General features: G+C 43.9%; 2 protein-coding genes across 2 annotated transcripts; both read right to left on the bottom strand.

Moving 5' to 3' along the window:
• Positions 1-550: 550 nt before the first annotated feature.
• On the bottom strand, positions 551-16447 carry LOC127002920 (uncharacterized). The gene is made up of 25 exons (XM_050869232.1): positions 16282-16447; positions 15181-15394; positions 14720-14952; positions 14298-14501; positions 13515-13644; positions 12913-13040; positions 12438-12573; positions 11961-12046; positions 11704-11824; positions 11310-11514; positions 10083-10245; positions 9431-9557; positions 8933-9115; positions 8677-8804; positions 8377-8530; positions 7862-7965; positions 7600-7777; positions 7255-7354; positions 6844-7022; positions 4160-4335; positions 3204-3306; positions 2955-3100; positions 2460-2678; positions 1218-1319; positions 551-1120 (listed from the first exon to the last, which is right to left on the bottom strand). The coding sequence occupies exons 1-25, from the start codon at positions 16393-16395 to the stop codon at positions 1007-1009; spliced, it is 3747 nt and encodes a 1248-aa protein (XP_050725189.1). The 5' UTR covers positions 16396-16447; the 3' UTR covers positions 551-1006.
• A 1577-nt stretch (positions 16448-18024) lies between these two features.
• Positions 18025-25358, bottom strand: LOC126998364 (von Willebrand factor A domain-containing protein 7-like). Its single transcript, XM_050859900.1, has 6 exons — positions 25215-25358; positions 21101-21275; positions 20087-20245; positions 19117-19326; positions 18427-18561; positions 18025-18138 (listed from the first exon to the last, which is right to left on the bottom strand). Exons 2-6 carry the CDS (start codon positions 21251-21253, stop codon positions 18025-18027), a joined length of 771 nt encoding a protein of 256 aa, XP_050715857.1. The 5' UTR covers positions 21254-21275; positions 25215-25358.
• Between the last annotated feature and the right edge of the window lie 997 nt (positions 25359-26355).

Raw genomic sequence — 26355 nt, 5'->3', positions numbered from 1 at the left:
GCTGGGGGAGAGCTTGGTACAGTCTGAAGCAACCTTACACACTCAGCAGCACATCACCCTTACTTGCACCCAAGTATAATTTGTTGTTTGATGCTTAGGAGAAGCAAAGCATGCATCTCTGACCTCTGACCAATGGCATGTGCAAAAATTCGAGGTGTGACTAAAAGCATGTTGGCAAAAAATGGTTCTCTGGGCCGTATTACAAGTTAAATCCGAGAAGTTTTGGGTCCTTACACAGGTCAGTCTAGGGGCCGTATTAGAAGTCCAATCCGAGAAGTTTCGGGTCCCTACAGAGTTCAGGATGAATAACTCTGTAGGGACCTGAAACTTCTCGGATTCGACTTGTAATACGGCCACTAGACTGACCTTTGCAGGGACCCGAAACTTCTTGGATTGGACTTGAATTATGGCCCAGAGTCTGTCCCACAAGACCAAGTTAACATTTATTGTCATGTTTTTTTCTTTCTGGTTTTGTCCCATAACTGTTCAAAAATTATTAGTGTATGTAGAGAATATGTTACATTATTTTTATGATGTTAAAAAAAAGACATTCCTTGTTACATCCAGTATTATTTGTTTTCCTGAAAGGCAGCAATATGTGCTCCTTCACTTGCTGCTGTTTTCAGTCACATGCAATGTTGTCAGTCCCTTCACAGGTGTTCTCATGCAAATAATACCATACTTTCTATTACTGTTGCAACAACCCTCAAATCTTTACTGGCCCTTACTTACAACTCTAAATTCATATAAATTCATATAACATGTCTTCAGATGCTAATTATAAATCAAAAAAGTATTTTTTATTCAAATATTAAAATTATATTGTTCAGTTATTAACTTGAATAATTATAATGTTTCAAACGTGAAGTTCAAGATCAATACCATGAATTGAACATGCAATAAGAAAATAATTAACCACTAACTGATATTCTCTATGGGGGAAGAATGACTTTGAAAAAATGGATGCCTGTTTTCAGGACTTAACTGTCCTAATCCCAAGGGTCCACTAACAACTGGTGGAGACTGTGTGTGAAGCAGAAGGTCCTTCATCTCCAAGAGGTGTCACAGCTGATACCTTGAAGGTGTAGGGTGAGCAGCTCTCCAGTCCAGTCACTGTCACCTGCAGGGGAGAAACACACATGGTAAGAGACAGGGCAAGCATGCACAGGAAAGTAGATTTTTAAGAGGTTGTGGAGACCACGTTGCAAAGGACCTACCGTGACCTCTGGTGAGTGACCCGAGGGAGAGTAGTCCATGCTGCCACTGTCACTGCCACTGGTCCACGATACTTTGTAGGTGTCGACACACAAGGGGTTTGTCTGTACATAAAGGTAAGTTACAGTTACAGTGAACAAAATGCTGCCTGAAAATCAAGAATATTCAAACACATCAATCCTTAACCGGAAGATTCAAAAGCACTATCTGATCGCCAGTATGGGTTTCACAAGGGGTGTTCTACTGGTGATCTCCTTGCCTTCCTAAATGACCCTTGGTCATCCTCTCTTAGCCGTTTCGGTGAAACCTTTCCTATTGCGCTAGACATATCTAAAGCCTTTGATATGGTCTGGCACAAATTTTTGCTTTCCAAACTACCCTCGTACAATTTCTATCCTTCTGTCTGTACCTTTATCTCAAGTTTCCTTTCTGACCGTTCTATTTCTGCTGTGGGAGACGGTCACTGTTCTTCCCCTAAACCTATTAATAGTGGTGTTTTGCAGGGTTCTGTCCTATCTCCCACTCTCTTTCTGTTGTTCATTGATGATGATCTTTCCAAAATGAACTGTCCTATCCATTCTTACGCCGATGACCCTACTCTGCATTACTCAACTTCTTTTAATAGAAGGCCCACCCAACAGGAATTAAACGAGTATGCATCTCACGTGTGGGGGGGCTCCACTCACACATCTCTCGGACAGAGTGGAGTCTAAGGCTCTTCGTATCATCAGCTCTCCTCCTCTTACTGATAGTCTTCTACCTCTTAAATTCCGCCGCCATGTTGCCTCCCTTTCTATCTTCTATCGATATTTTCATGCTGACTGCTCTTCTGAACTTGCTAACTGCATGCCTCCCCCACTCCCGCAGCCTCGCCACACATGACTTACTACTCAAGCTCATCCCTTTACTGTCCAAATCCCGTATGCACAAGTTAACCAGCATCTTCAACTCTTTCATCCCTCATGCTGGTAAACTCTGGAACAATCTTCCTTCATCTGAATATCCTCCTGCCTATGACTTTAACTCTTTTTTGAGGGTATCAGGACATCTCTCCTCCCGAAATTGACCTATCTTTCGGCCACTCCTCGAACTCCTTTTAGGAGCAGTGAGTAGTGGGCTTTTTTTCCATATTTGTTTCCTTTTTTTATGCCATTGAACTGACTCCTTTGCTGTAAACAAAGCAAAACAAAACAAACAAAAAAACCCCTCCCTGCAGCTACTTATAAGAAATAAAAGTGCCTTACCAGGGGTGCAATCCAATACAGCTGGACTTGGTCTGCAGCCGCTGTGATGTGTGTGAGGGCTCGAGGAACAGAAGGAGTGTCCTCTGCTGTTGTGAAGCTGCTGTTCACTTTCTCACTTACAAATCCATCAGTAGTGACAGCAGAGACTCGCACCTCATAGCTGGTGCAGGCGTCCAGGCCCAACACCATCTGTTGCAGGAGCGCTCTGGCAGAAATGGTCTGCAAGAGAAAACATTTTCTTAGTACCCACAAGGACTCCTATAAAGCAAAGGTTATCAGTCTTTTCTTGATGTGACTCAGTATTGGTTTACATCTACTTCATGGCCCCAATGTAAGATGTTTTTGTAAGATGTTTTACAGTACTGCATCTCCTGTCCAGCAACTATTTGTCTGCCTGCTGCAGGGTCAGCCCAGCAGGCCAGTGGTGCACCACAACCTGTACTTTGAGGAAGCTTGCCACAGCAGGGTAGACACTCCCAGGGGCCACAGACTCACCCTGGTGGTTGCTGCACTTCCCAGCTCCTCTATCTCAATGTTGTACTCCACGACACAAAGAGGGTTTTCCAGCGGCGGCCCAAAGGACACCAGAGCAGTGTGGGCCCTGATGTCCGTCACCTCAAGGCTGGTTGGCGGACTGGTGGCTGGGAAGGAGAAATAAGGGAAATTCTTACCCTATCCTAACAGAGCTATGGCTTGGCCAGCATTTTATCTCTATTCAGTCAATACTCAGGCGGCAACACTCACGCAGGTCCTTGGTGCGGGTGATGTTGTACATGAAGTTGCCCCGCCTCCCGGAAGGAGCGACTGGGGTCACTGTCACCTCATAGTCCATACATGCCTCCAAGTCCTGCAGGAGGAAGGTGAATTACAACACACTAGACAACTCTGGCTTTGCAGTAAAGGAAGACCAGAGCTGACAGGGAACTGTATGAACTACACCGTGAGAAACCCAGCCCCAGACAACTGTGGCTTCACCATAAAGCTGTTAGGAAACACCACAAGGTGAATGGTGAGAAAGACAGTCCTGGACAGCCCTGGCTTAACCCTTTCACGCACCACGACGTGATTTGTGTCAACGGAATCGACTACATCTGAGCTTTTGACTCGAATCGCGTCAAATACTTTAAAAAATTTGTCCAACATAAAAGTATCTCAGAATCGTGTCAATTTTTTTTGCGTCAAAGATCCAACTGTCAACTCTCGTGCCGTTGGATTTGAAGTGATAATTGCCTGTGTTTAGTTGCCTATCCGCAGGCAGCCTGTAGGTGCGACTGTCGTCCCTTCAAATTGTTTTTTCTCAGAGTCGGTAAACTTTGCTATTTATTTGCATTTCTTGATATTTTTTCTTTCGTAAGGCAGAATAATCTATTCCAAAACCAACGATATATAATAATACCAGGAAAAAGGAATACTCGTGGGTGAAATCAACAATATGATAAAAAATTTCACCGCAGGGGCCCCCTAGGTGCCCCAGATGGATGTCGCAGTGGAAAAAGAAACTTGTTAAACTTTGGGTGTGTGAAAGGGTTAACAATACAGCATACACAGGCTGCCCAGGGACCAAATACAGTGATAAAGACAGCCCTGGACAGCCCTGGCTTAACAATACAGCATACACAGGCTGCCCAGGGATCAAATACAGTGATAAAGACAGCCCTGGACAGCCCTGGCTGACAAAGTGTTGCAAAGTGTGTCCTCACCGTGAATGTGTCCTGCAGGTCGGTGTTGTTGTGGCACTGCTGTGCCAGGGAGGTCAGGTCAGTGATGCAGACAAGGTAGTGGTGGACGCACTCCTCCAGGGTGGCAGGGACCCACACGGCCTTCACACTGCTGGCATCCAGCGCACTGGCCGCCACCGACTCCACGGCTGTTGGCTCTGTCAGGGCCAGGCCTCACTTCAGTGCCTTGGCACACCCAGAGAGGGAAGCTGCATTCACACACACACACACACATACTATTACTATTGCTACTATTTCTTTACTATTACTGAACACACAAACACACATACTATTACTATTCCTACTACTTCTTTACTATTACTGAACAAACACACACACACACACACACAAATTTAAGTTACCCCTGCGCAGTATATGCCGAAGGTACAAATTTTGATTGATTTAAATAATGAATAGTGTGATGCAATAGGAAAAGAAAGTGTGATAAGCAGAAGAGAGGAGGAGGACATATGAAGCGATAAAGCCGCACAGATCACAAGAAGACACGTGGCGCTGCATGAACACGGAACACAACACCACCACCGTGCACCAGTCACCAGTGTGCCGGGTACCTTAGCGGTGATGGTTAAAGCGGCCATTACACGGGAATAGTTTTGGGGGAGCCTGACGTGACTCTGCTCGGCAACCATGGGGCAGACTTGGGCGGATTAGTCTGGAGCTATTTTTGCTGTGCAGCGGCCCGGTCAGCTGACATTTTCTGTGATACATGTTCGAAAGAACGGATATCTGTGGATGGCTAAAGTGTTTATTGTAAACACATTTTTGTTTCTCATCATAAAAATAACTATATTAACTCTTGTGCACAGTAAGTTTCCAATAAGTTTCTGTTCCACTCATCATACATTTCTCAGGCCCGACCGGCCTTTTTTTGCAGCCGCAATACGCTACATTCCTGGACGTATTTTACCCTCACAGATATATCGTACTCCAATAAATTTGGTATCAATGGGTTCATAAAGACTTGTACTAGAACATGCGCAAATAAAAAGAGGAATGTTATATATATATATATATATATATATATATATATATATATATATATATATATATATATATATATATATATATATATATATATATATATATATATATATAAACAATACAAACTTGTTTCAAGTCTCCGTATAGAGTATTGTAGACAACAAATCTGAAGTACCAACTCTTCCCCACTCGCTAGCTTGAAATTTTGTGGGCCAACTTTTACAGCTGAATATTCGTTTCGAAGCGGAATTTAGTGAGGATTCTTATGGTATCCTCAAATTCCTCATACGCCTATTAGTTCCCGAGTTACACTGAAAAAACTGTACTTTTTTCCTCTCCCATCAGAGTAGGCTAACAAATAAAAATCGCTCAGAGCTCCTCATCTACGCTCCTTAGAAAGGTTGCCATATGTTACCATTAAGAAACTTATCCTAACAAATGACGCTCCCAAATTTGATGCACTTTCACCGAAAACTTAATTTTTAATAAATTTTTTAAAGTTTTATGACGCGTTTCACGTCATCGTGCGCTGTCACCATCTTCAACACTAAACATCCTCGGTCTATCCTTAACTCAAAATCTTAACTGGAAACTTTACATCTCATCTCTCACTAACTCAGCTTCCTCGAGGCTGGGCATTCTGTATCGTCTCCGCCAGTTCTCCCCCGCACAGTTGCTATCCATATACAGGGGCATTGTCCGCCCTCGCATGGAGTATGCATCTCACGTGTGGGGGGGCTCCACTCACACAGCTCTCTTAGACAGAGTGGAGTCTAAAGCTCTTTGTCTCATAAGCTCTCCTCCTCTTACTGATAGTCTTCTACCTCTTAATTTCCGCCGCCATGTTGCCTCTCTATCTTCTATCGGTATTTCCACGCTGACTGCTCTTCTGAATTTGCTAACTGTATGCCTCCCCCCCTCCCACGGCCCCGCTGCACGCGACTTGCTACTTATGCTCATCCCTATACTGTCCAAACCCCTTATGCAAGAGTTAACCAGCATCTTCACTCTTGCATCCCTCATGCTGGTAAACTCTGGAACAATCTTCCTTCTTCTGTATTTCCTCCTGCCTACGACTTGAACTCTTTCAAGAGAAGGGTATCAGGACACCTCTCCTCCTGAAATTGACCTATCTTTCGGCCACATCTTTGGATTCTTTTTGTGAGCAGCGAGTAGTGGGCTTTTTTTTTTTTATTATTGTTTACTTTTTTGTGTGCCCTTGAGCTGTCTAAAAAAAAAAAGGATAATATGATTGACAGAAATTAATCAACATCTATTTCTAACAAAGTAGGTATACGGTCCCTGGAAGTCAAGATCAAGACCAAGATCGCCCATCGAACATAGCATCCCTGTGTGATTAGTTCCCTCAGTAGCTCGGCGAAAGTTACTGCCTGCACACTGCGCAGTGAATGAGTCTACCAACCATCCCTTTTGTTTATCATTTCAAAGTCACAGCTGCTCGGGGTAAGAGCTCTGTAACTCTTTAAAGCAGCATACGGTATCATAGTCGTAATTGTAAGTAAAAATGGCCAAATGTAATACTGCAATGTGAAGTTTTTATATTTTTTTCTAAATATATCTTGCCAAATTATAGGTGTGTCTTATACTCCGATGCGTCTTATATGGCGGGAAATGCGGTAACTCTGACAGGTCTCTCTTCCTACCAATCTCATCCATGGTGGTGATGGTGGTCTCCGTGCTGCCCTGGGCACCTCCGGGAGACACTCCCGACACATAGAAGATGTACGTGATGCAGGCAAGAAGGTTGTTCACTGTTGCATGGTTGTCGGCCACAGTGTCTACTTCTTGGAACCTGAGGTACTCCTCGGCAGAGATCATCCACCTGCAACAAGAAGCAAAGTCACCACTCTTCTTTGGCCCGAGACACCTCTTTAGCAGCCTCACTATTTTTATAGTTATACAATAATTACTCAAAGCCACTTATGGGGTTCATCATGGTACTATAAATATCAGTGGATTTCCATGATTTTGCAACATGTCATGTATCCTTACACTGAGATGTTTGCCTCCAGCTTGGTGCCTTCACTGGCAAACAAAACAATCCCCACACTTACCTTTTTATACAGCTGGCCCTCTCAAGTGGATTATCCCAGGACAGTTCCACCCAATGTGCTGTCTGATTGATCACCTGCAGGTTCTCGGGTGCACCGGGAGCTGGGGGAGTAGGAGTGACACCAGTCATGTCAGAGGAGGGTATCAGGACACCTCTCCTCCCAAAATTGAGCTATCTTTCAGCCACTCCTCTTGACTTTTGTAGGAGCGGTGGGTAGTGGGCTTTTTTTTCATTATTGTTTCCTTTTTATTCGCCCTTGAACTGTTTCCTCTACTGTAAAAAAAAAAAAAGGTGTTTCTGATTCCTTGGTGGTGGTGTGACACAGAGAGAAGAGAGTGGACATTACCTGCATCATTAGTGTTGGTTTCAATGAGCAGGGAGTCTTGGCTTGGCTGGCCATGAATGGAGACAGAAGTAATGTTGATGTGGTAGACGGTGCAGGGCTCCAGACCTTCCAGAGTGATGTTGTTGCTGGTGGTGCTCTCACACTGAATCTCTGTTGACCCAAACATCCTCAGGCACACCTGGAAAATGGGTGTTGTAGTAACTTTTTTTTAGCTAAGCAAAATATACTCAAGTTCAGCTCATTTTATTAAGGCAAGACTCACCTGGAAGTGGTCGAGGCATTCAAGATTGCTTGGGGGTGTCCAAGAGAGACTGGTGGCAGTCTCACCAACGTAGTCGATGGAGCCATTGGTGGGAGCCTCAGGAACTTTACAAAATGCAATATTTCTTAGTAACAAAACTAAAAATTCAAACATTTTCATTTTTATTTCAAACTCATTATGTGACGAAAATGTTGCCCCAAGTTTCCCCAACTGAAGCTGATATTGGTTAGCATAATACAATATAATGTTATCAAGCCTACAAGGGCAATGCATCCCTGCTAGTTCACAGCCTCAGAGTCCAAAGGGAGACTCTCAGACAGTGCTAATGGCTATATAATATTGTCTTTATCAAATCAACAAGTGGCAATGTGTCCATACAAGTTGACAAGCCCTGGAGTAAAGTCATCAGTCAGTCAGTAAGTTGTGGAATAAGGTCATCAGTCAGTCAGTCAGTTAGTCAGTCGAGGAGTCAGCCTTGGAGTAAAGTCATCAGGTAGCAAGGATGACTGCCTCACCTGGGCCCAGCGTTGTGGCATCCGTGTCCTGTGGTACGCCCTGTGTCTCCACTCCCTCGGTGCTCTTGTAGTGTGGCGTGAGGGTGAAGGTGTGCAGGGTGCAGGGGTCCAGGTAGGTCACGTTCATGTGGCACACAAGCTCTGGGCACCGGGACTAAAACACCCATGGCTTTATAGTGTCTACCTCTAACATACAATTTATCCTGCTTTTACAACAATTCACTGTACTTGCTTAAATAGTTTCAAGTTTCTCATGTTGTGACTACCAAATTCCCACAAGGAGGTGAAGGAAACACTCACACTGTCTGTGTAGTCTTCATCAATCAGGACAGAGTACTTGTCCAGGTCGTCCCGAACTTCACTGACACTCCAGCGCAGGTACACCCAACTCTCCCCAACGGACTCAGCCACAAACTCCAGCACCATGCCTGCTCAAGACAGTGGAATGGCAGGAATTTATTAAGATATTTAATAAACAATTATTAAAATCACTGTGAATTAAAGTTTCACAAGCAATCAAACCTAATATAAGGTAGATATGAAGAACAGTTCTCACCAGCAAGAGTGCCAAGGTTCCATTCACATTTGCCAATATTACCCAACTCGTCTCGGCCAATCACCTCTGCCGTCCGCACGCAGCAAGAGGCAGAGAAAGTGGCATTGACAGGGTATGTTGCTCCCTCGGGGAAGGAGTCCACACTGAGGGTTTCTTCTGGATCTGAGAAGACGCTGTTCAAACCTGTGTGGGAGGAAGTAGGCACAAACTTAGTGCTCAAACTTAGGATTAGTGCTTGCACTCTAAACATTGAGAAGTTACATTTAGAGATAGGAATAAACAAATATAAAGATATACTACAAAACATGGAACATTTATCACAGATGCGTCACTGAAATTCTGAACAAGTTTGTGGTGTGGTGTAACTTTTATTATTCTATTTCTGTATATCTCTGCATAGGTACTTGTTTTACAGCCTTGATCTAATACTTTTCTTGTACTTATTCTATTAATGTTTTATACACTTGGCAAACACTCCCCATGCCAGCCACCACAGACCTGACTCCACGTCCTGAAGCGTGGCCTCCGCTGACCAGCTGCCCTCGCTGCAGGTCTCCGGTGTGTTATAGCCCTCACAGCTCGGTGCACTGCTGCTCACACACACTGGAGGCTCCTCATCTTCCTCCTAAAATATAAGTAACACTGAAGAGTAGGCAGCAAGTTTGTTACCCGGCTTAGGTGAAGTCAACACCCACCAGCTAACTCAGTGGGCATTGTTTTGTCCTTTTCCCCCCTCCCTTTTTTTGTTTTACTCTCTTACCTTACTGCTGCTGTCTCTTTATGCCCTTATCTGTTTATCCAAGGGACTTTGTTTGAGTTTATAATCAATTTTTTATTTTTCCTTGATACCCTTTCATGGATCTTACTACTACCACTACTACTAATGACACTCACCCAAAGTTGCTGAATGACTGTTCCACACCATTAATGCCACACACCCAAATGAGTGTAAGAAATGCATGAAATGGCAGAAACTATACAGAAGTGCTTTATACATTTTAAGAAAGAAAGCAACTCAAAGAAATGAAAATGAAACGTAATGAATTTAATAAAAAATGCGCAGCCTCTCGTCATAAACCAAAAGCAGAGCGGCACAACACACACATACATCCTATGTGGTAATACGGAAGAGACGTAACCATGAACCTACACCGGACAGAACGTAGAAGTGGGAGATGGCAGAGTTAACATTGTATTCGTGGGCCGCTGAGGATGCTGTCACAGTCACGGTGCTCACTGTCCCCGGCATGGCTGTCTCTTGGACCCAAAACACCACAGTAATGTTGGTGGAACCCATCTCTGGAATGACTGCCCTGCATGGAGGAAAGCAATGTTAACCCCTTGAATGTGGACTTCCTACAAGAAGACATCACCAAGCTACAGGAATGGAACAAAAAGTGGCTGCTACAATTCATTGAAGAGAAATGTGAAGTCCTGCACCTTGGGAGGGGAAATCCAGCATACCAATACCACATGGAAAACACTCCACTATCCACCACAGAGGCAAAGAAAGACCCGGGAGTATATGTCACCAGGACAGTGGCGGATCCAGCCCCAGGTGAGGGGGGGGGGATATACAAGATGGGTCCCATACCATACCATATATATATATATATATATATATATATATATATATATATATATATATATATATATATATATATATACATAATATATATATACTTTGCTCTCGGTTCATTGTGTGAAGTGTATTGACCTCAGTAACCAGCCCAGGCTGCCCAGCGCCCACATGGTGACGACTGCCTGGGTGCGTGGCTGGGGCGCTGGAGTACAGTACAGCAGGGCTGAGCAGGATCCGTTACTGGATTTGAATCCACCAAATCCATCTGGCGCTGCTTGGCGCACATTTTCTTTTCTTACACAAATATGATAATGTTCGCAATTTCTTTAATTTGTTTTGTATGTTTATTATTATTATTATTATTATTATTATTATTATTATTATTATTATTATTATTATTATTATTAGCAGTAGTAGTAGTTGTAATAGCAATAGTAGTAGTACCTAGTATTGTTATTATCATTGTAGTTAGGAGGCTAGTAGTAGTGTTCACAGGAATGATACCCACCAGATCTCAGTGAATCTTTGAAAGGGCAGAATTTAGGTCCTAAGCCCCTCCCCCCCCAGATCCGCCACTTCACCAGGATAACAGTGAAGGCAAAATCCGTGCCAATCACAGCGGACGTGTCAAGTGGAGCCATCATATGATCACATGGTACTTATCTATGTTGAGGTTGTCAGTTCTTACCCACCACAGGCTCAAAGGTCAGTGTATGCCTCCTTAATGTAAGATATCAGAATGACTGAGAGACAAAATAGCGTGAATATGACCGCCCATTGTGATGCTACACGTACGATGCTGGGCTCCAATCCGAGATGAACTTCTTCTCATCTGTGGCAAAGAAATCAAAGGTCGCTTCTGGTCCATAATTGTCCACTCTGTAGTAGGCTGTGGCTGAACGCCCGGCTTCTGCCGACATGACGGACTTATCCACCACCAGCTCCACGGAACACATGACGGACATCACCATTGTGGGAAAGATGCGAGTGAAAGCCTGACCTGTGGTGAGAGAAAAGTTTGCTTGGTTGGACTTGTATATTTTGTCATGATCAAATAAAAACACTGAGAAAATAATCTCCTGTGTCTCTCTGAAGTGTATGTGAAGATACAAGGATTTACAGTTACTTCTTCTTTTAGCTCGGGCCCAGTAGACTACCAACACGTCAATACAAAGAGGTAAATACACACCTGAGTTGAGGAAGCCGTCCACTTGCACGTAGAAGGACTCAGTTGGGAGGGGCTCCGTTAGGGCGTAGAAATGGTCATCCACTATCCCATTATATTCAATGAGAGACTTTACTTCACCTTTCTAGAGAGGGAAAAGGAGAGAAAGAGACAGAGACAATGACAATAAATAAGTATCCCACATATTACAAAAAGAATACATTGCACATTACAAAAACTTATTCTGATTAATTCTTCCCTTGCATGCATTCTTGACTAACCTCTGACACCAGTTTGATGGCACTGACGGAGTCGACTTCACTCTCCACGTATCCGACGAGAGTCACCTCGATGTAGTATTGGGATCCTAATTATAAAGTTATGCAGTAATCCATGCACAGCTATGTTAAATATGATACAAATAAACCTCATGCTGAATATCGATCTATTTAGCTATATCTATCTATCTTTGTACAAGTCAGAACAATCTCTAGGGAATAAGAATATGGCTTCAAATCCATTCTTTTGGGAAGGAGATGGCTCAAGGGCAACAAAAAGAGTGCAGAGAAGAAAAAAAAAGGCCACTACTCACCGCTGCCATAACAGACAAAAGTGAAGCATGGCCAAAAGAGAAGAGGTCAATTCTGGATGGAGAGGTGTCTTGATACACTCTTGCTAGAAATAGTTCCAGGTGACTGAAGAAGATATTCAACACAGATTATTATAAGGGAAAACTAAGGCTCTGGAGACAGCCGTACCTGTGATGGGGTAGCCCACCAGCACTCTGTAGCCAGGCCGGGGGGGAGACAGCTCCAGCAGACAAAACTCGGAGAGGAAGGAAAGGCTGGAGATGGCAGTCACGGCAACAGTATATTCAGAAGATCCTCCATCCAGCTTTTGAGAGAAGTCATAGCAAGGCTCAGTAAAACTCAAAAACTATTTACTACTATTGCTACTACTACATACTTTCATAATGCACAATTACTGAAACATTGGACATATTCCAAAGTATATGCATTTTCTGCTATACTTGCCAGCATTCATCTGATTTGAAACTGGGCCACTACTGCGGGAAACTAGAAACTGTAAATACTCAAGCTTTAGATCGGACCAAATCCTAAGGCACTGCACCAGTACTTCAAGTGATAAGTGAATACTGAGAGTACTCCATTGGCCTCCAAAACTGGAGCAGTTTGTGTGCACTGACCAGGAACGTGCATATCTTAATCTTACCTGCAGATTCCATTCTCCAAGAGAGTGATTGATGAACCTGATGGACTTGAATGAAGTAGTGTACGAGATGAGCTCCACTCCCTCACTCCCCTCCAGCAGCACTTGATTTGTTAGGTCATAGCTAATACCTGGAGGGACAGATGTGCCTTCCATGAACATCTCAAATTAACCAACATAGAGAGAGGGAGAATGTACCAATACTATTATTTCATGGGTTGTGTGGCTAATACGTAACTTCCCTCATCAAACAGAATGGCAACCCTATCTCATAAAACAGAAAAATAAATCACCTCAGTCTGTAATTCTAGGCTTATGGATCGTGTGGCTAATACGTAACTTCCTACATCAAACAGGATGGCAAGCCTGACTCGTAAATCAGCAACAAAATTACCTCAGTCTGTAATTCTAGGCTCACTTCCCACACTAGAGGTTAAGACATGTAAAATGGAATGAATGGGTCAATCAGTGGAAATTAGTAAATTGTAAATCACAGAATGGAGACTCCTACACAAGAGGTCCTGACAGGCATGGTACTACTAAGCCAAAAACTATGACGATGAGTTAGCAATTCAATCTTCTACATCAACAAGAAGAGTACCGACCTGACGAGTGGTTGAGGACAGCCGTAGAAAGGTCTCCACTGAGGGCCACCACAAACTGGCTAATGGAGTCATCGATGGGGAAGCTCAGTTCCTGTTTTCCCGCCACTGTGTCCCGCATCTGCAGGCTCACCTAACACACAAGGTAAAATACATACAGCATCATCTTCGGCAGAAACAACACTTTCTATGTCAAGGAAGGCAAAGTGTAGACTAATGCAGCAGATCCCCCCCCCCATCCCCCCCCCCCACACAGAAGGTAATAATGAAATAAACTTAAATGACCTAACTCAACCTAACCTAACCTAAAAGTGTTGACAAAGACCTGCCATTAATTGATGAAGGCAAAGGACATGCAGTATAGCTATATAGGAAATCACATATGAATGGCAAGACCCTAAATTACAAATACTCACACCTTCCTTCTTAACCCGGTAGCTGCGGGGGTCATGTTTCTTAGGTTAGGTTAGGTTAGGTTAGGTTAAAGGCCCCTCTAAGTAAAATAATGAGAAAGAATCATCACTCACGCAAACCATTTCATAATATATATCAACGCATGTGTGATCAGTTTATGCATCATCTATTTTGGGAGGTTTATATCATGGCAGAAATTTGGCCCATCGCTGGTACACGGTAAAGCCACAAGTTTGGCCCGTCGCTGCTACTGGGTTAATTGTTATAAATACTCCTCAACCTTGTTATTAGATTCTGTGTTGGTTTTCTTTCCCTTCCTCAAGATGTAGAAAATGATATTGTTTTTATATATTTTGTTTCCATCTTCTTTACCTCATTTTCCTGCACCCCTTCGTCCATGATCCCCAACACTTCATCCACGTCAAACTTGTCAATCTCCACGAAGCTTCCCCCAGTGAGGATCGCCAGCTGCTTGTACTCATCTACGCCGGAGGTCTCGTACCCTACACAGTCACTCGCGTACGTCTCTTTGCCAGCCCCTCTGTTGCTGTTGTCGTAACTGTACACAACTGTTACCTGCGGAAGTAATACGAAGTGCATTAGCCAAAAATATCTACACTTATATAGATTTTCCTCTTCATTTCCTCTTGTGAAGTTCTTTTGGCCACTCTATGGGAGCAGTGAGTAGTGGGCTTTTTTTTTTTTTTCTCTCTACACTTTTTTTGTTGCCCTTAAGCCATCTCCTTTGCTGTAAAAAAAACAAAAAAACAAACAAAAAAACCCCGTCCCCTCACCTTGCACCGTTTAGCGATGGCCAGAGCGAGCACACTATCCATCAGCTCGGCATCATTAGCTCCGGCATCGGTGAAGCAGAATATACTTGTGTAGTCTGGGGTGTTGGCAAGGGCCAGCTGGAGCCCATGCCAGAACTTTTCCTCCAAACAACAACAGCCACCAAACGCCTCAAGCTTGTCCAGCTCACTCAGGAATACGTCAGAATCTGTGGTTTCTGTGACCGGCCCAATCTCTGAAAAATAGCTTGTCGATCATTGCCTTTGTATATGAAATGTCTCTGAGATGGAAAGTTGTGGTAATATATATGGCATTTTCAACACAAATACTAACAAATATTTTTTCCCCCCTTGAACTGTTTCCTCTACTGGTAAAAAAATGAAAAAAAGTATGTATTATGATTTACAGTCTTTTTTTTTAGGGGGGTGAGTTAAGAGTCTTCCAAGCACCTCTGACTACTCACTTGGGTCAGCGTACGGCACCAACACATAAAAGTCGGGGTGAGTTTTTTCTACAATCTCTCTTGACTTCTCCTTCACTGCGGCAATCTCGTAGGCCATGGAGCCAGTCGTGTCAATGATGATGGAGAGCGCCGACCCCGGGTACAGGTCCAGCAGGTTGTGGAAGTGTTCGTCCCCAATGGTGTCCCGCAGCTGGGCCAGATAATGTTCGCTGGCCTATGAGATTCGAGGTATAGTTACTGGACAAGAAATTACTAGTTAGCTGCAAACTGACCTCTCTTTTGACCACTCCTCTTTATTCTCTAACATAGGAGGAGTGATTAGCAGGCCTTTTTTCATTTTTTTTTTTTTTTACCCTTGAGCTGTACTATAAAAAACAAAAAACAAACAAACCTATGTTCATAAAACTGTTTGTAATTAGTTTTGAGCATACACTTTGATGATACCATATGGGAAACACTCCACTATCCACCGCAGAGGCAGAGAAAGACATGGGAGTATATGTTATTAGGCTACCAGTGAAAGCCAAATTCGTTCCAATCGCAGCGGACGGGTTGAAGCATGTCAGCCCAGGCCCCATTCTGTGCCACAATGGTCAACCACTAATGCTGCTCTCAGTCAAGTTCGGCATCAGTATTTCCAAACACTAAGATATTTCCCATTTGCAATACAACGAATACATCATGACTATGTTTGAGATGCTTTCGGATCCAACAACTATAATTCCCAAGGCCACACAGAAGGTTAGGTGCGTTTTCATGGGTATGTTTTTCATGCTCCTGTTTCAAAAGTTTTGTCACATCATCACTAGACTCATTAAACTCTCCATGGATATACTAACACAACCCCTACTAAAGCCTTATCAAATGTGGGTGTGTGAGCTCCAAAATGTTTGAGACTATGGACCTATCTTAAGGGTGCTTGTAACCATGATAGGAATTAGCTTTGTGTTCTTTTATGATAGATTCTGATATGAACATTTGAACATTAGAACATTTACTTCTAGCTACTTTTGTATAATATTAGTTTTCTTTACATATTTCCATTTAGTGTTTTCAGCTGTAGCATGGCTATGTGAAGCTCGGCATGGAGAGAACACTCACTTTGATGGCAGCTTCCACGGCCTGTTGGTGCAGGTGGTAGTGTGGAGAAAAGCAGGGCGAGGAAGTCTCTTTGTTGATGCCTCCTGAGGGTGCCTTGTTCACAGAGGAGTCCATCGACCCTCCATGACTACACTTGCCTGGCGGAGGAATTACTGAATGTAGCAATACGTCAAACACCTTTGTGAGGTGAATTAACTCCTTGACTGTGTGGATTTCCTTCAAGAAGATATCACCAAGCTACAGGAGTGAAACAAAAAGTGGCTGCTACAATTCAACGAAGAAAAATGTAAAGTTCTACACCTTGGGAGGGGATATCCAGCATACCAATACCACATGGGAAACACTTCACTATCCAACACAGAGGCAGAGAAAGACATGGGAGTATATGTTACCAGGCTACCAGTGAAAACCAAATCCGTGCCAATCGCAGCGGATGGGTTAAATCAGAAGCATTTCGGTAACTGTAATTCATTCTTTTCCTTGTAGCACTTGTCCCCTAAAATATTCTCCACGTAGCTACAGTAAAGGTAATAGGAATACGCCATGACACAAACCTTTCCCTTGTTGGCCCTTGACCCGGTAGCAGCAACGGGCCAAATTTGTGGCCGTACTGTGTACCAGCGACAAGCCAAATTTTTGCCATGATATAAACCCCCCAAAATAGACGCTGCATAAACTGATCACAAATGCGTATATATATTATGAAATGGTTTGCATGAGTGATGATTTTTTCTTATTTTTCTCGCTTAGAGGGAGGTGCCTTTAACCCCTTCACTACGACCGGGCGAAAACGGCACCCCGCCCGGTATCTGGGCTGGCCGCGCGGGCCAAATTTCAAATGTCGCTTTTGATTATAACAAGTTTTCAGCCATAATTTCAAAATAATCATCATGTATTAGATATAAAAACATGCAAAATTAAATGGTGCACATAGAGAAACATAAATTATTTGATAATTTTGAGATGTAAGCATAAATATACAGAGAAATTTGTGAGAGATTACCATCTCTCTCTCTCTCTCTCTCTCTCTCTCTCTCACACACACACACACACACACACACACACACACACACACACACACACACACACACCCTGGAGGGGGGAGGTAGAAGGAAGGAAGGAAGAATGAAAGAGAACAGAGACAGCGGGAGGATGAAAGGGAGGCAGGGAGGGGAGGCGCGTCCTTGAGCCGAGGGGGTGGTGAGATAAGCACTCACTACCCACTATATTGTACTGGACGCTTCAGGACGCTGACGTCGGCGTTGCTGTATATTGTACTGGACGCTTCAGGACGCTGACGTCGGCGTTGCTGTATATTGTACTGGACGCTTCAGGACGCTGACGTCGGCGTTGCTGTATATTGTACTGGGCGCTTCAGGACGCTGACGTCGGCGTTGCTGTATATTGTACTGGGCGCTTCAGGACGCTGACGTCAGCGTCGCTGTATATTGTACTGGGCGCTTCAGGACGCTGACGTCAGCGTCGCTGTGTATTGTACTGGGCGCTTCAGGACGCTGACGTCAGTGTCGCTGTGTATTGTACTGGGCGCTTCAGAACGCTGATCGCGGCTACCAGTATAATATATCCTTCAGGCGCTGACATCAGCGTCGCTGTATATTGTACTGGGCACTTCAGCTGCTCAGCGCCGCTGTATATTGTACTGTCTCATTGGCGACTGAACCTGTGGTGAGTGAGAACCATTGCCTCGGGACACAGGTCAGCGTTGCTGTAAATTGATCCGCTTCAGGACACTCCAGCTTCGCTGTAATTAAACTGGCGCTTTAGGACGCTGCGTCGGCGCTGTGTATTGTACTGGAGCTTCAGGCTTCCGGGAATCACATTATCCTTGCACTCTTCCTGCCAAGAGAAGCACAAATGTAAAGTCCTGCACCTTGGGAGGGGATATCCAGCACACCAATACCACATGGGAAACACTCCACTATCCACCACAGGGGCAGAGAAAGACCTGGGACTATATGTTACCAGGCTACCAGTGAAAGCCAAATCCATGTTAATCGCAGTGGACGGGTTAAATGCAAAAAATGGTCATAGAGAATCATATTTTTTCTCAGGTGACAAACTGGTCTGTAGTTTCTTTCATGCATGGTAAGAGCTTGGCTGCCTGTGTGTGTGAGCAAACCCTACCATTGGTGGGTCACAGCTGGTGCACACAGGGTCGCTGGGGCCAGCTACGTCCTTTAAGTTCACACCCGGCAGGCCCAGGCCCTCCAGTATTCCGTCCCTTCCCAATTCCACCCACGTTGTTTGGGAGTAAAAGTCCTGCAAGGGGGAGGAGGAGTTACTGGCATGTAACCAAACCTTGGGAGCAAATAAGAGCAGTACAGCAAATGAAGGTTTTCTATACATAATAAAAACAAAAGTACGGCATTTTTTTTGTTTTTTTTTGTTTCATGTGTCAGAGTGTAATTTACATTTCTCTGCTACAACAGACATCTCGTATGCACTGGCTTAAGTTATGAATATATCAAGTTTGTGTCATTCCCCAAGCACATTCGTGTTAAAGAAAAAAATGTCTTTCACAGATGTTTAAGCCCTTGACTGTGGATTTCCTACCACAAGACATCACCAAGCTACAAGAATAGAACAAAAAGTGTCTGCTACAATTCAATGAAGAGAAATGTAAAGTCCTTCAGCTTGGGAGGGGATATTCAGCACACCAATATCACATGGGAAACACTCCACTATCCACCACAGAGGCAGAGAAAGACCTGGGACTCTATGTAACCAAGCTACCAGTGAAAGCCAAATCCACGCCAATCGCAGCGGACGGGTTAATGTTAAAGAAAAAATGTCTTTCACGGATGTTTAACTTGCCTGAATGCCATTGAGTGAGGTTCCAAGGAGTTCCCTGGCAAACGGGTATGCTTGGTCCATTACGACTGAGCCCACAAGCTCCTGGTAGCGGCCCTGAAGGAGCTCGTGCCCCTTCAGGAGACTCTCCCCGTCCATGTGGTAAGCCGTCTGGAACCTGAGGTGTCCGGCAGCCTCAGTCATGGCATTGCTCCAGGTGATGCTGTTCACGGCCTGTTCACAGCACAGAAAATACATACGTTATTATAATCTGCTGACTCTGGTTCACAGCTGTACAAAAGAAGGAGTCAAATATGTACTGAGGTGAGTGACAGAGCAATGACTTACAAGATAGCTGAGTGAGAGCTCCATAAAAAATAAAAAGCATACCATATACATAAGCATTTTTTTTCTTTTTTACGTCTTTGCCTGTAGCGCCAGTAGGCTTTCTTCAGGGGCTTAGTGACTGGCCCAAGCCCGTCATGGTGCAGGCAATTTTTTTTTTATAGTGGCACCATTTATGCCATTTATACAAGGTCAAGGTATAACATCCAGAAGAAAAAAAAATAATGTCCCTCAATTAAAATCAATTCTTAGTGTTCTTTCATAACAATTCTTACTCCTCCACTGATTCCTTTCCTCACAACACATGAAACACTGCTGGGCTCCATCCTCATTATCACTTTCTGCTACAACTGTTGTCAAAAGCTGCTAACTGCTTCCTATTATTTCATCAAACAATATACAGTCGTCCCTCAAATAGTATGGTTTCCATTAGTTCAGTTTCGTTTTTATATGGATTTTATAAGGATTTTTAAATTTCCTGTGCGTCGGGAAATTTAAAAATCCTAAAAAATCTTCAAAGAAAATCCACATAAAACCAAAACCAAACTATTGGAAACCGTACTATTTGAGGGACGACTGTACTTCATGTTGCTGGAGATTGAAATTACTGATAAACCTGTGAGTGGTAGCAAGGCAAGGCAGCGCGTACCTTGATGAAGCGCGTGGGTGAGGCGGTGGGGCCGTAGTATGCTCTGAAGATCTGGGTGAGTGAAGCATCCTCGGGAATGATCACGGTGACGTTGGTGCCCGAAACACTCTCAAGGAGGAAGCGACGCACTTCCCGCCTCAGAGCTTCCCGAGTGATGGCCTGAGGCAAGGCACAAAACCATTGACAGTGAATGTATGACTCTTCTTGTAAATAAGGCAAATAAGTTAAGCCCTTGGCTGTGGATTTAATACAAGAAGACATCACCAAGCTACAGGAATGGAAGAAAAAGTGGCAGCTACAATTCAATGAAGAAAAATGTAAAGTCATGCACCTTGGGAGGGGAAATCCAGCATACCAATACCACGTGGGAAACACTCCACTATCCACCACAGAGGCAGAGAAAGACCTGGGGCTATATATTATCAGGCTACCAGTGAAGAGATATCCAGCATACCAATACCTTATGGGAAACACTCCACTATCCACCACAGAGGCAAAGAAAGACCTGGGACTATATATTATCAGGCTACCAGTGAAGAGATATCCAGCATACCAATACCTTATGGGAAACACTCCACTATCCACCACAGAGGCAAAGAAAGACCTGGGACTATATATTATCAGGCTACCAGTGAAGAGATATCCAGCATACCAATACCTTATGGGAAACACTCCACTATCCACCACAGAGGCAGAGAAAGACCTGGGGCTATATATTATCAGGCTACCAGTGAAGAGATATCCAGCATACCAATACCTTATGGGAAACACTCCACTATCCACCACAGAGGCAAATAAAGACCTGGGACTATATGTTATCAGGCTACCAGTGAAGAGATATCCAGCATACCAATACCTTATGGGAAACACTCCACTATCCACCACAGAGGCAAATAAAGACCTGGGACTATATGTTATCAGGCTACCAGTGAATGCAAAATCTGTGCCAATTTATAGCGGATGGGTTAAGGTCAGCATTGTCACAGAGGCTAAAATGCTGTCTTGATGCCTTACCTTGTGGTCCCAGGTGTTTTCGCTCATTTGCGAAGGACAGAAAAAATCTTCCACAGCAGGATCGGAGTAGTTGAGGCTTGTTGGAAGGAAGGCACCGCTTGGCTGCAACACTGCCGCCAACACGGCCACCACAGCCACCAAGGGCGTCACCATGATTCCTTACAAAACTAAAAACCTGTATGGGGAGGCGAGAGAACTCAAGTTGTGCATCAAAATGTAGGTACTAGTAATAGCAATGTCCGTAAAATTGTAATGCCTCAAACAATTTTTGCTGGAATGTTCACACACAGAGAGTGTAGAAAAAAAAGGCTGCCAACCACCTGTTCCTGTTAGAGATTTATTTATTTATTTTTTTTTTTACGTCTCTGCCTATTGCGTCGGCAGGCTTGCTTGAGGGGCCTGGATGGTATTCGGCCCTAGCCCGTCATGGTGCAGGCAATTGTTTATAGTGGCGCCATCTTCTCTTGGCTCATGGTGCCCCCCGGAACTCGTTCTTGATTCTTGGACGGTTTCCTCTAGAGTCCGGGTTGATGGGTGGTCTTCAGTACAGCATGTGGGTAGTTTTAAGCCACTCGGCGGTGACTGAAAAATCCGAGGTGGTAGTGTAGGGATTCGAACTCGTGTCGTCCATCACTTGGTGAATGTGGGCCCAGCACGCTACCACTTCAGCCTTGAGGGTAACCTACTATGCATCTTGCTCCTGGCTATCTTATCTACTTTCTCATGTCCTGAATCCAAAGACGTGTATCATGAGACTGTGTGTGTGCGAAAGGTGGTGCATGAAAATACTGAAGGATTGATTGACCAAGGAAGAAAGCATATGAAACTGTGTGTGTGCAGAAGATGGCATATGAAAATACTGAAGGATTGATTGACCAAGGAAGAAAACATATGAAACTGTGTGTATGCAAAAGATGGCATATGAAAATACTGAAGGATTGATTGACCAAGGAAGAAAACATATGAAACTGTGTGTGTGCAGAAGGTGGCACATGAAAATATTGAAGGATTGATTGACCAAGGAAGAAAGTTGGAAAGTTTCGTATAGTTGGCGCAACATGTGGTCATATGCCGGAGAGAGACAGAAGGGGAAGGAATTATAGGAGAAGGGAACAGACCCCCGATTAATACCTGGTACCCATTCACTGCTGGGTGGACAGTGTCGTAGGATATCGGAAAAGCCGCCAAAATTTTTCCACTCCACCCGGGAATCGAACCTGGGCTCTCTCGGTTGTGAGCCGAGTGTGCTAACCACTGCACCACGAAGCCCCCGACCAAGGAAGAAAACATACGAGACTGAACATGTGGTGTGCAGAAGATGGCGCATAGAAAATATTGCAGGATTGATTGACTTGGGCATTCAATCACGAGGTGTCCAGCATCTAGTCAAACCAAAGTATACACAACAGAAAATGCAAATGGAATGGAAACAATACAGTCGTCCCTCAAATAGCACGGTTTCCAATAGTTTGGTTTTGGTTTTATGTGGATTTTCATAGGAGATTTTTTCAGAATTTTTGAATTTCCCGATGAGCAGGAAATTTAAAAATCCTAAAAGATCTTCTATGACAATCCGTATGAAACCGACACTGAACTATTGGAAACTGTACTATTTGAGGGACGACTGTATTCTAAAAGTGAAATAAAGTGGCTGGAGGCAGAGAACATGTGAGTCAAGAGAGTGGAAAAATATCAAAGAGAAAAAGACAGGAGTAACGAACGAAGGAAAATATCAGGAAAATAATTTCTGTAGTTAGATAGGGATGAAAGAATGAAGATGCTGGGTAACTCTTGCATCAGGGATTTGGACAACACAGGGATGAAAGAGTGAAGGTGCTGGTTAACTCTTGCATCAGGGATTTGGACAACACAGGGATGAAAGAGTGAAGGTGCTGGTTAACTCTTGCATCAGGGATTTGGACAACACAGGGATGAAAGAGTGAAGGTGCTGGTTAACTCTTGCATCAGGGATTTGGACAGCACAGGGATGAAAGAGTGAAGGTGCTGGTTAACTCTTGCATCAGGGATTTGGACAACACAGGGATGAAAGAGTGAAGGTGCTGGTTAACTCTTGCATCAGGGATTTGGACAGCACAGGGATGAAAGAGTGAAGGTGCTGGTTAACTCTTGCATCAGGGATTTGGACAACACAGGGATGAAAGTGAAGGTGCTGGTTAACTCTTGCATCAGGGATTTGGACAACACAGGGATGAAAGAGTGAGGTGCTGGTTAACTCTTGCATCAGGGATTTGGACAACACAGGGATGAAAGAGTGAAGGTGCTGGTTAACTCTTGCATCAGGGATTTGGACAGCACAGGGATGAAAGAATGAAGGTGCTGGTTAACTCTTGCATCAGGGATTTGGACAGCACAGGGATGAAAGAGTGAAGGTGCTGGTTAACTCTTGCATCAGGGATTTGGACAGCACAGGGATGAAAGAATGAAGATGCTGGTTAACTCTTGCATAAGGGATTTGGACAGCACAGGGATGAAAGAGTGAAGATGCTGGTTAACTCTTGCATCAGGGATTTGGACAGCACAGGGATGAAAGAATGAAGATGCTGGTTAACTCTTGCATCAGGGATTTGGACAACACAGGGATGAAAGAGTGAAGGTGCTGGTTAACTCTTGCATAAAGGATTTGGACAGCACAGGGATGAAAGAATGAAGATGCTGGTAGATACCTAGACTTTCCATTATGACTACAAAACACAATGGAGTAACCAGAAGCAAGGAGTGTCATCTACAGGAAGAAAACAACTCTGGACCCACCAGGTGACCAGAGGGGGACAGGTGCTCACGAGGAACTGGTTTGCTGGTCACTGAGAGGGCTTGGTTATATAATGTGTGGATGGCTTTATAGGGTAAGACCAACTCAAGTTTGGTTATATAAGGCGACTTATCTGCCCATATCTCTAAGCCTTGTAACTTCCAGGAATCGCTCTGAGGGGAAGATTATGAAAGAATTAACGCCATGCCTTTTCCTTTCCAGAACTACTTTGAGCACACCTTTTTTTTTTTTTACAACAAAGGAGATGGCTCAAGGGATGAAAATTTTAATGTTGAGGACCTTTCACACATATTCATTCTTTACTTGCAGGTCTACAACTTTTTATATGCCAATCTTCTGAATTCTTTTTCATTCATTTTTGAGGTCATTCATCCACACTCAAACTTTCAGTGGCACCTATTTATCTCATTTCACGCACTTAACAATTTATTATTCTGAGGAGATCTATTTGCCCTGAGCCAGGCAACGAAGGCCATACAGCTCTGCCAAGGCTACTATAAAATGCTGCTGCCCTCCCCGAGAAGCTGGCTTGAGTTCAAACTGACAACCTCTCAGTTGGGAGCTGAGCACTGCACCACAGACCCACCCAGCTGCTTATCCCCTTGACTGTAGATTTCCTACCAGAAGACATCACCAAGCTACAGAAATGGGACAAAAAGTGGCTGCTACAATTCAATGAAGAAAAATGTTAAGTCCTGCACCTTGGGAGGGGATATCCAGCATACCAATACCACATGGGAAACACTCCACTATCCACCACAGAGGCAGAGAAAGACCTGGGACTAAATGTGACCAGACCACCAGTGAAAGCCAAATCCCTGACAGTCGTAGCAGATGGGTTAAAGGGCTCAGGGAGAATTATTACAGCATCATAAAACAGAGAGAGAAAACATAAACAGATCATTTTTGCAAAAGGGCATAATCTGAATATGAACTATCAAAAAAAAAGTGGCTGCTACAATTCAATGAAGAAAAATGTAAAGTCCTGCACATTGGAAGGGGATATCCAGCATACCAATACCACATGGGAAACACTCCACTATCCACCACAGAGGCAGAGAAAGACTTGGGACTAAATGTTACCAGACCACCAGTGAAAGCCAAATCCCTGACAGTCGTAGCAGATGGGTTAAAGGGCTCAGGGAGAATTATTACAGCATCATAAAACAGAGAGAGAAAACATAAACAGATCATTTTTGCAAAAGGGGATAATCTGAATATGAACTATCAAATTCTTGCATGCTCACCAGGACAAAGGGGCACACATGAACACACATAAAACAATGCAATCATTCACTGAACATGCCCTGCCAATACACAAACCTTGGCGTGCTTGCAACAAAGGTCCCAGAGCAAAGGGGGAAGAAAGACAACGTGCAGATTCAACCCTTTCTGTACACGGAATACAACAGACCCCAGATTACAGAAACTGAATTGACCTGAAGAGGACAACATACGTCATGCCATGGGAAGGAACATGTGCGCGGGGGTGGGAGCTGCCAGCTGGGCCAGTCTGAAGTGGCTCTTATCTGCCGCATTCATGGACACAAACAATACTCTAATGTTGATGATAAAAATAACAGGAAGTGGCAATAAAGCTTCAATGTCTCATAATTATTTTTTTTTCCCCATTTACATCTGCAGCAATATCTAGGTGGATTATGCTTCAGGCAGAAACTACTTGTGGATAATTCTAATAATTTCCTTGAAAATGCTACAGAAATCTTGAGCCTGAAATACCCTTATGCCAGACGTTAAAATTCTAATAATGCTTTGAATGTGTAATTGGTTTCAGTTTCGCCCGTCCACTGTGACTGGCATGGATTTTGCCTTCACTGGTGGCCTGGTAACATATAGTCCCAGGTCTTTCTCTGCCTCTGTGGTGGATAGTGGAGTATTTTCCATGTGGTATTGGTATGCTGGATATCCCCTCCCAAGGTGCAGGACTTTACATTTTTTTTCATTGAATTTTGCAGCCACTTTTTGTTCCATTCCTGTAGCTTGGTGAGGTCTTCTGATATTGGTATGCTGGATATCCCTTCACTGGTAGCCTGGTAACATATAGGCCCAGGTCTTTCTCTGCCTCTGTGGTGAATAGTGGAGTGTTTCCCATGTGGTATTGGTGTGCTGGATATCTCCTCCCAAGGTGCAGGACTTTACATTTTTCTTCATTGATCTGTAACAGCCATTTTTTGTTCCACTCCTGTAGCTTGGTGAGGTCTTCTGGTAGGAAATCCACAGTCAGGGGGTTAAGGGACAGGGAGGATAACCCATCTCCTCCCTGGTAACACTGAGGAAGCAGTCTGAGTGTCTTTCGTGTATGTTCTCGTGCATAACAGATTGTTGGGTTCACACCGAGTTAATGCTCGCTGATCATGTCCCAGTCCTGGCGATACTCACAGACTGCTTCCTCAGTGTTACCAGGGAGGAGATGGGTTATCCCCTCTGTCCCTTAACCCCTTGA

The sequence above is a fragment of the Eriocheir sinensis genome, chromosome 2 (assembly GCF_024679095.1).
Source record: "Eriocheir sinensis breed Jianghai 21 chromosome 2, ASM2467909v1, whole genome shotgun sequence".
Classification (NCBI taxonomy): Eukaryota; Metazoa; Arthropoda; class Malacostraca; order Decapoda; family Varunidae; genus Eriocheir; species Eriocheir sinensis.
Note: the sequence above shows the minus strand (reverse complement) of the source record. Positions and strands in the feature narration are given on the sequence as shown.

Coding starts and splice junctions, on each gene's coding strand:
- LOC126998364 (XM_050859900.1), bottom strand. CDS start 21,253: ATGGTGACGCCCTTGGTGGCTGTGGTGGCCGTGTTGGCGGCAGTGTTG. Junction 20,246..21,100: donor AAAACACCTGGGACCACAAG/GTAAGGCATCAA, acceptor GCCTTGCCTCAG/GCCATCACTCGGGAAGCTCT. Junction 18,139..18,426: donor CCAGCTGTGACCCACCAATG/GTAGGGTTTGCT, acceptor TTCTCTTGGCAG/GAAGAGTGCAAGGATAATGT.
- LOC127002920 (XM_050869232.1), bottom strand. CDS start 16,395: ATGGACTCCTCTGTGAACAAGGCACCCTCAGGAGGCATCAACAAAGAG. Junction 12,047..12,437: donor GGTGGGCTACCCCATCACAG/GTACGGCTGTCT, acceptor CTTTATAATTAG/GATCCCAATACTACATCGAG. Junction 8,805..8,932: donor GAACCTTGGCACTCTTGCTG/GTGAGAACTGTT, acceptor TGTCTTGAGCAG/GCATGGTGCTGGAGTTTGTG.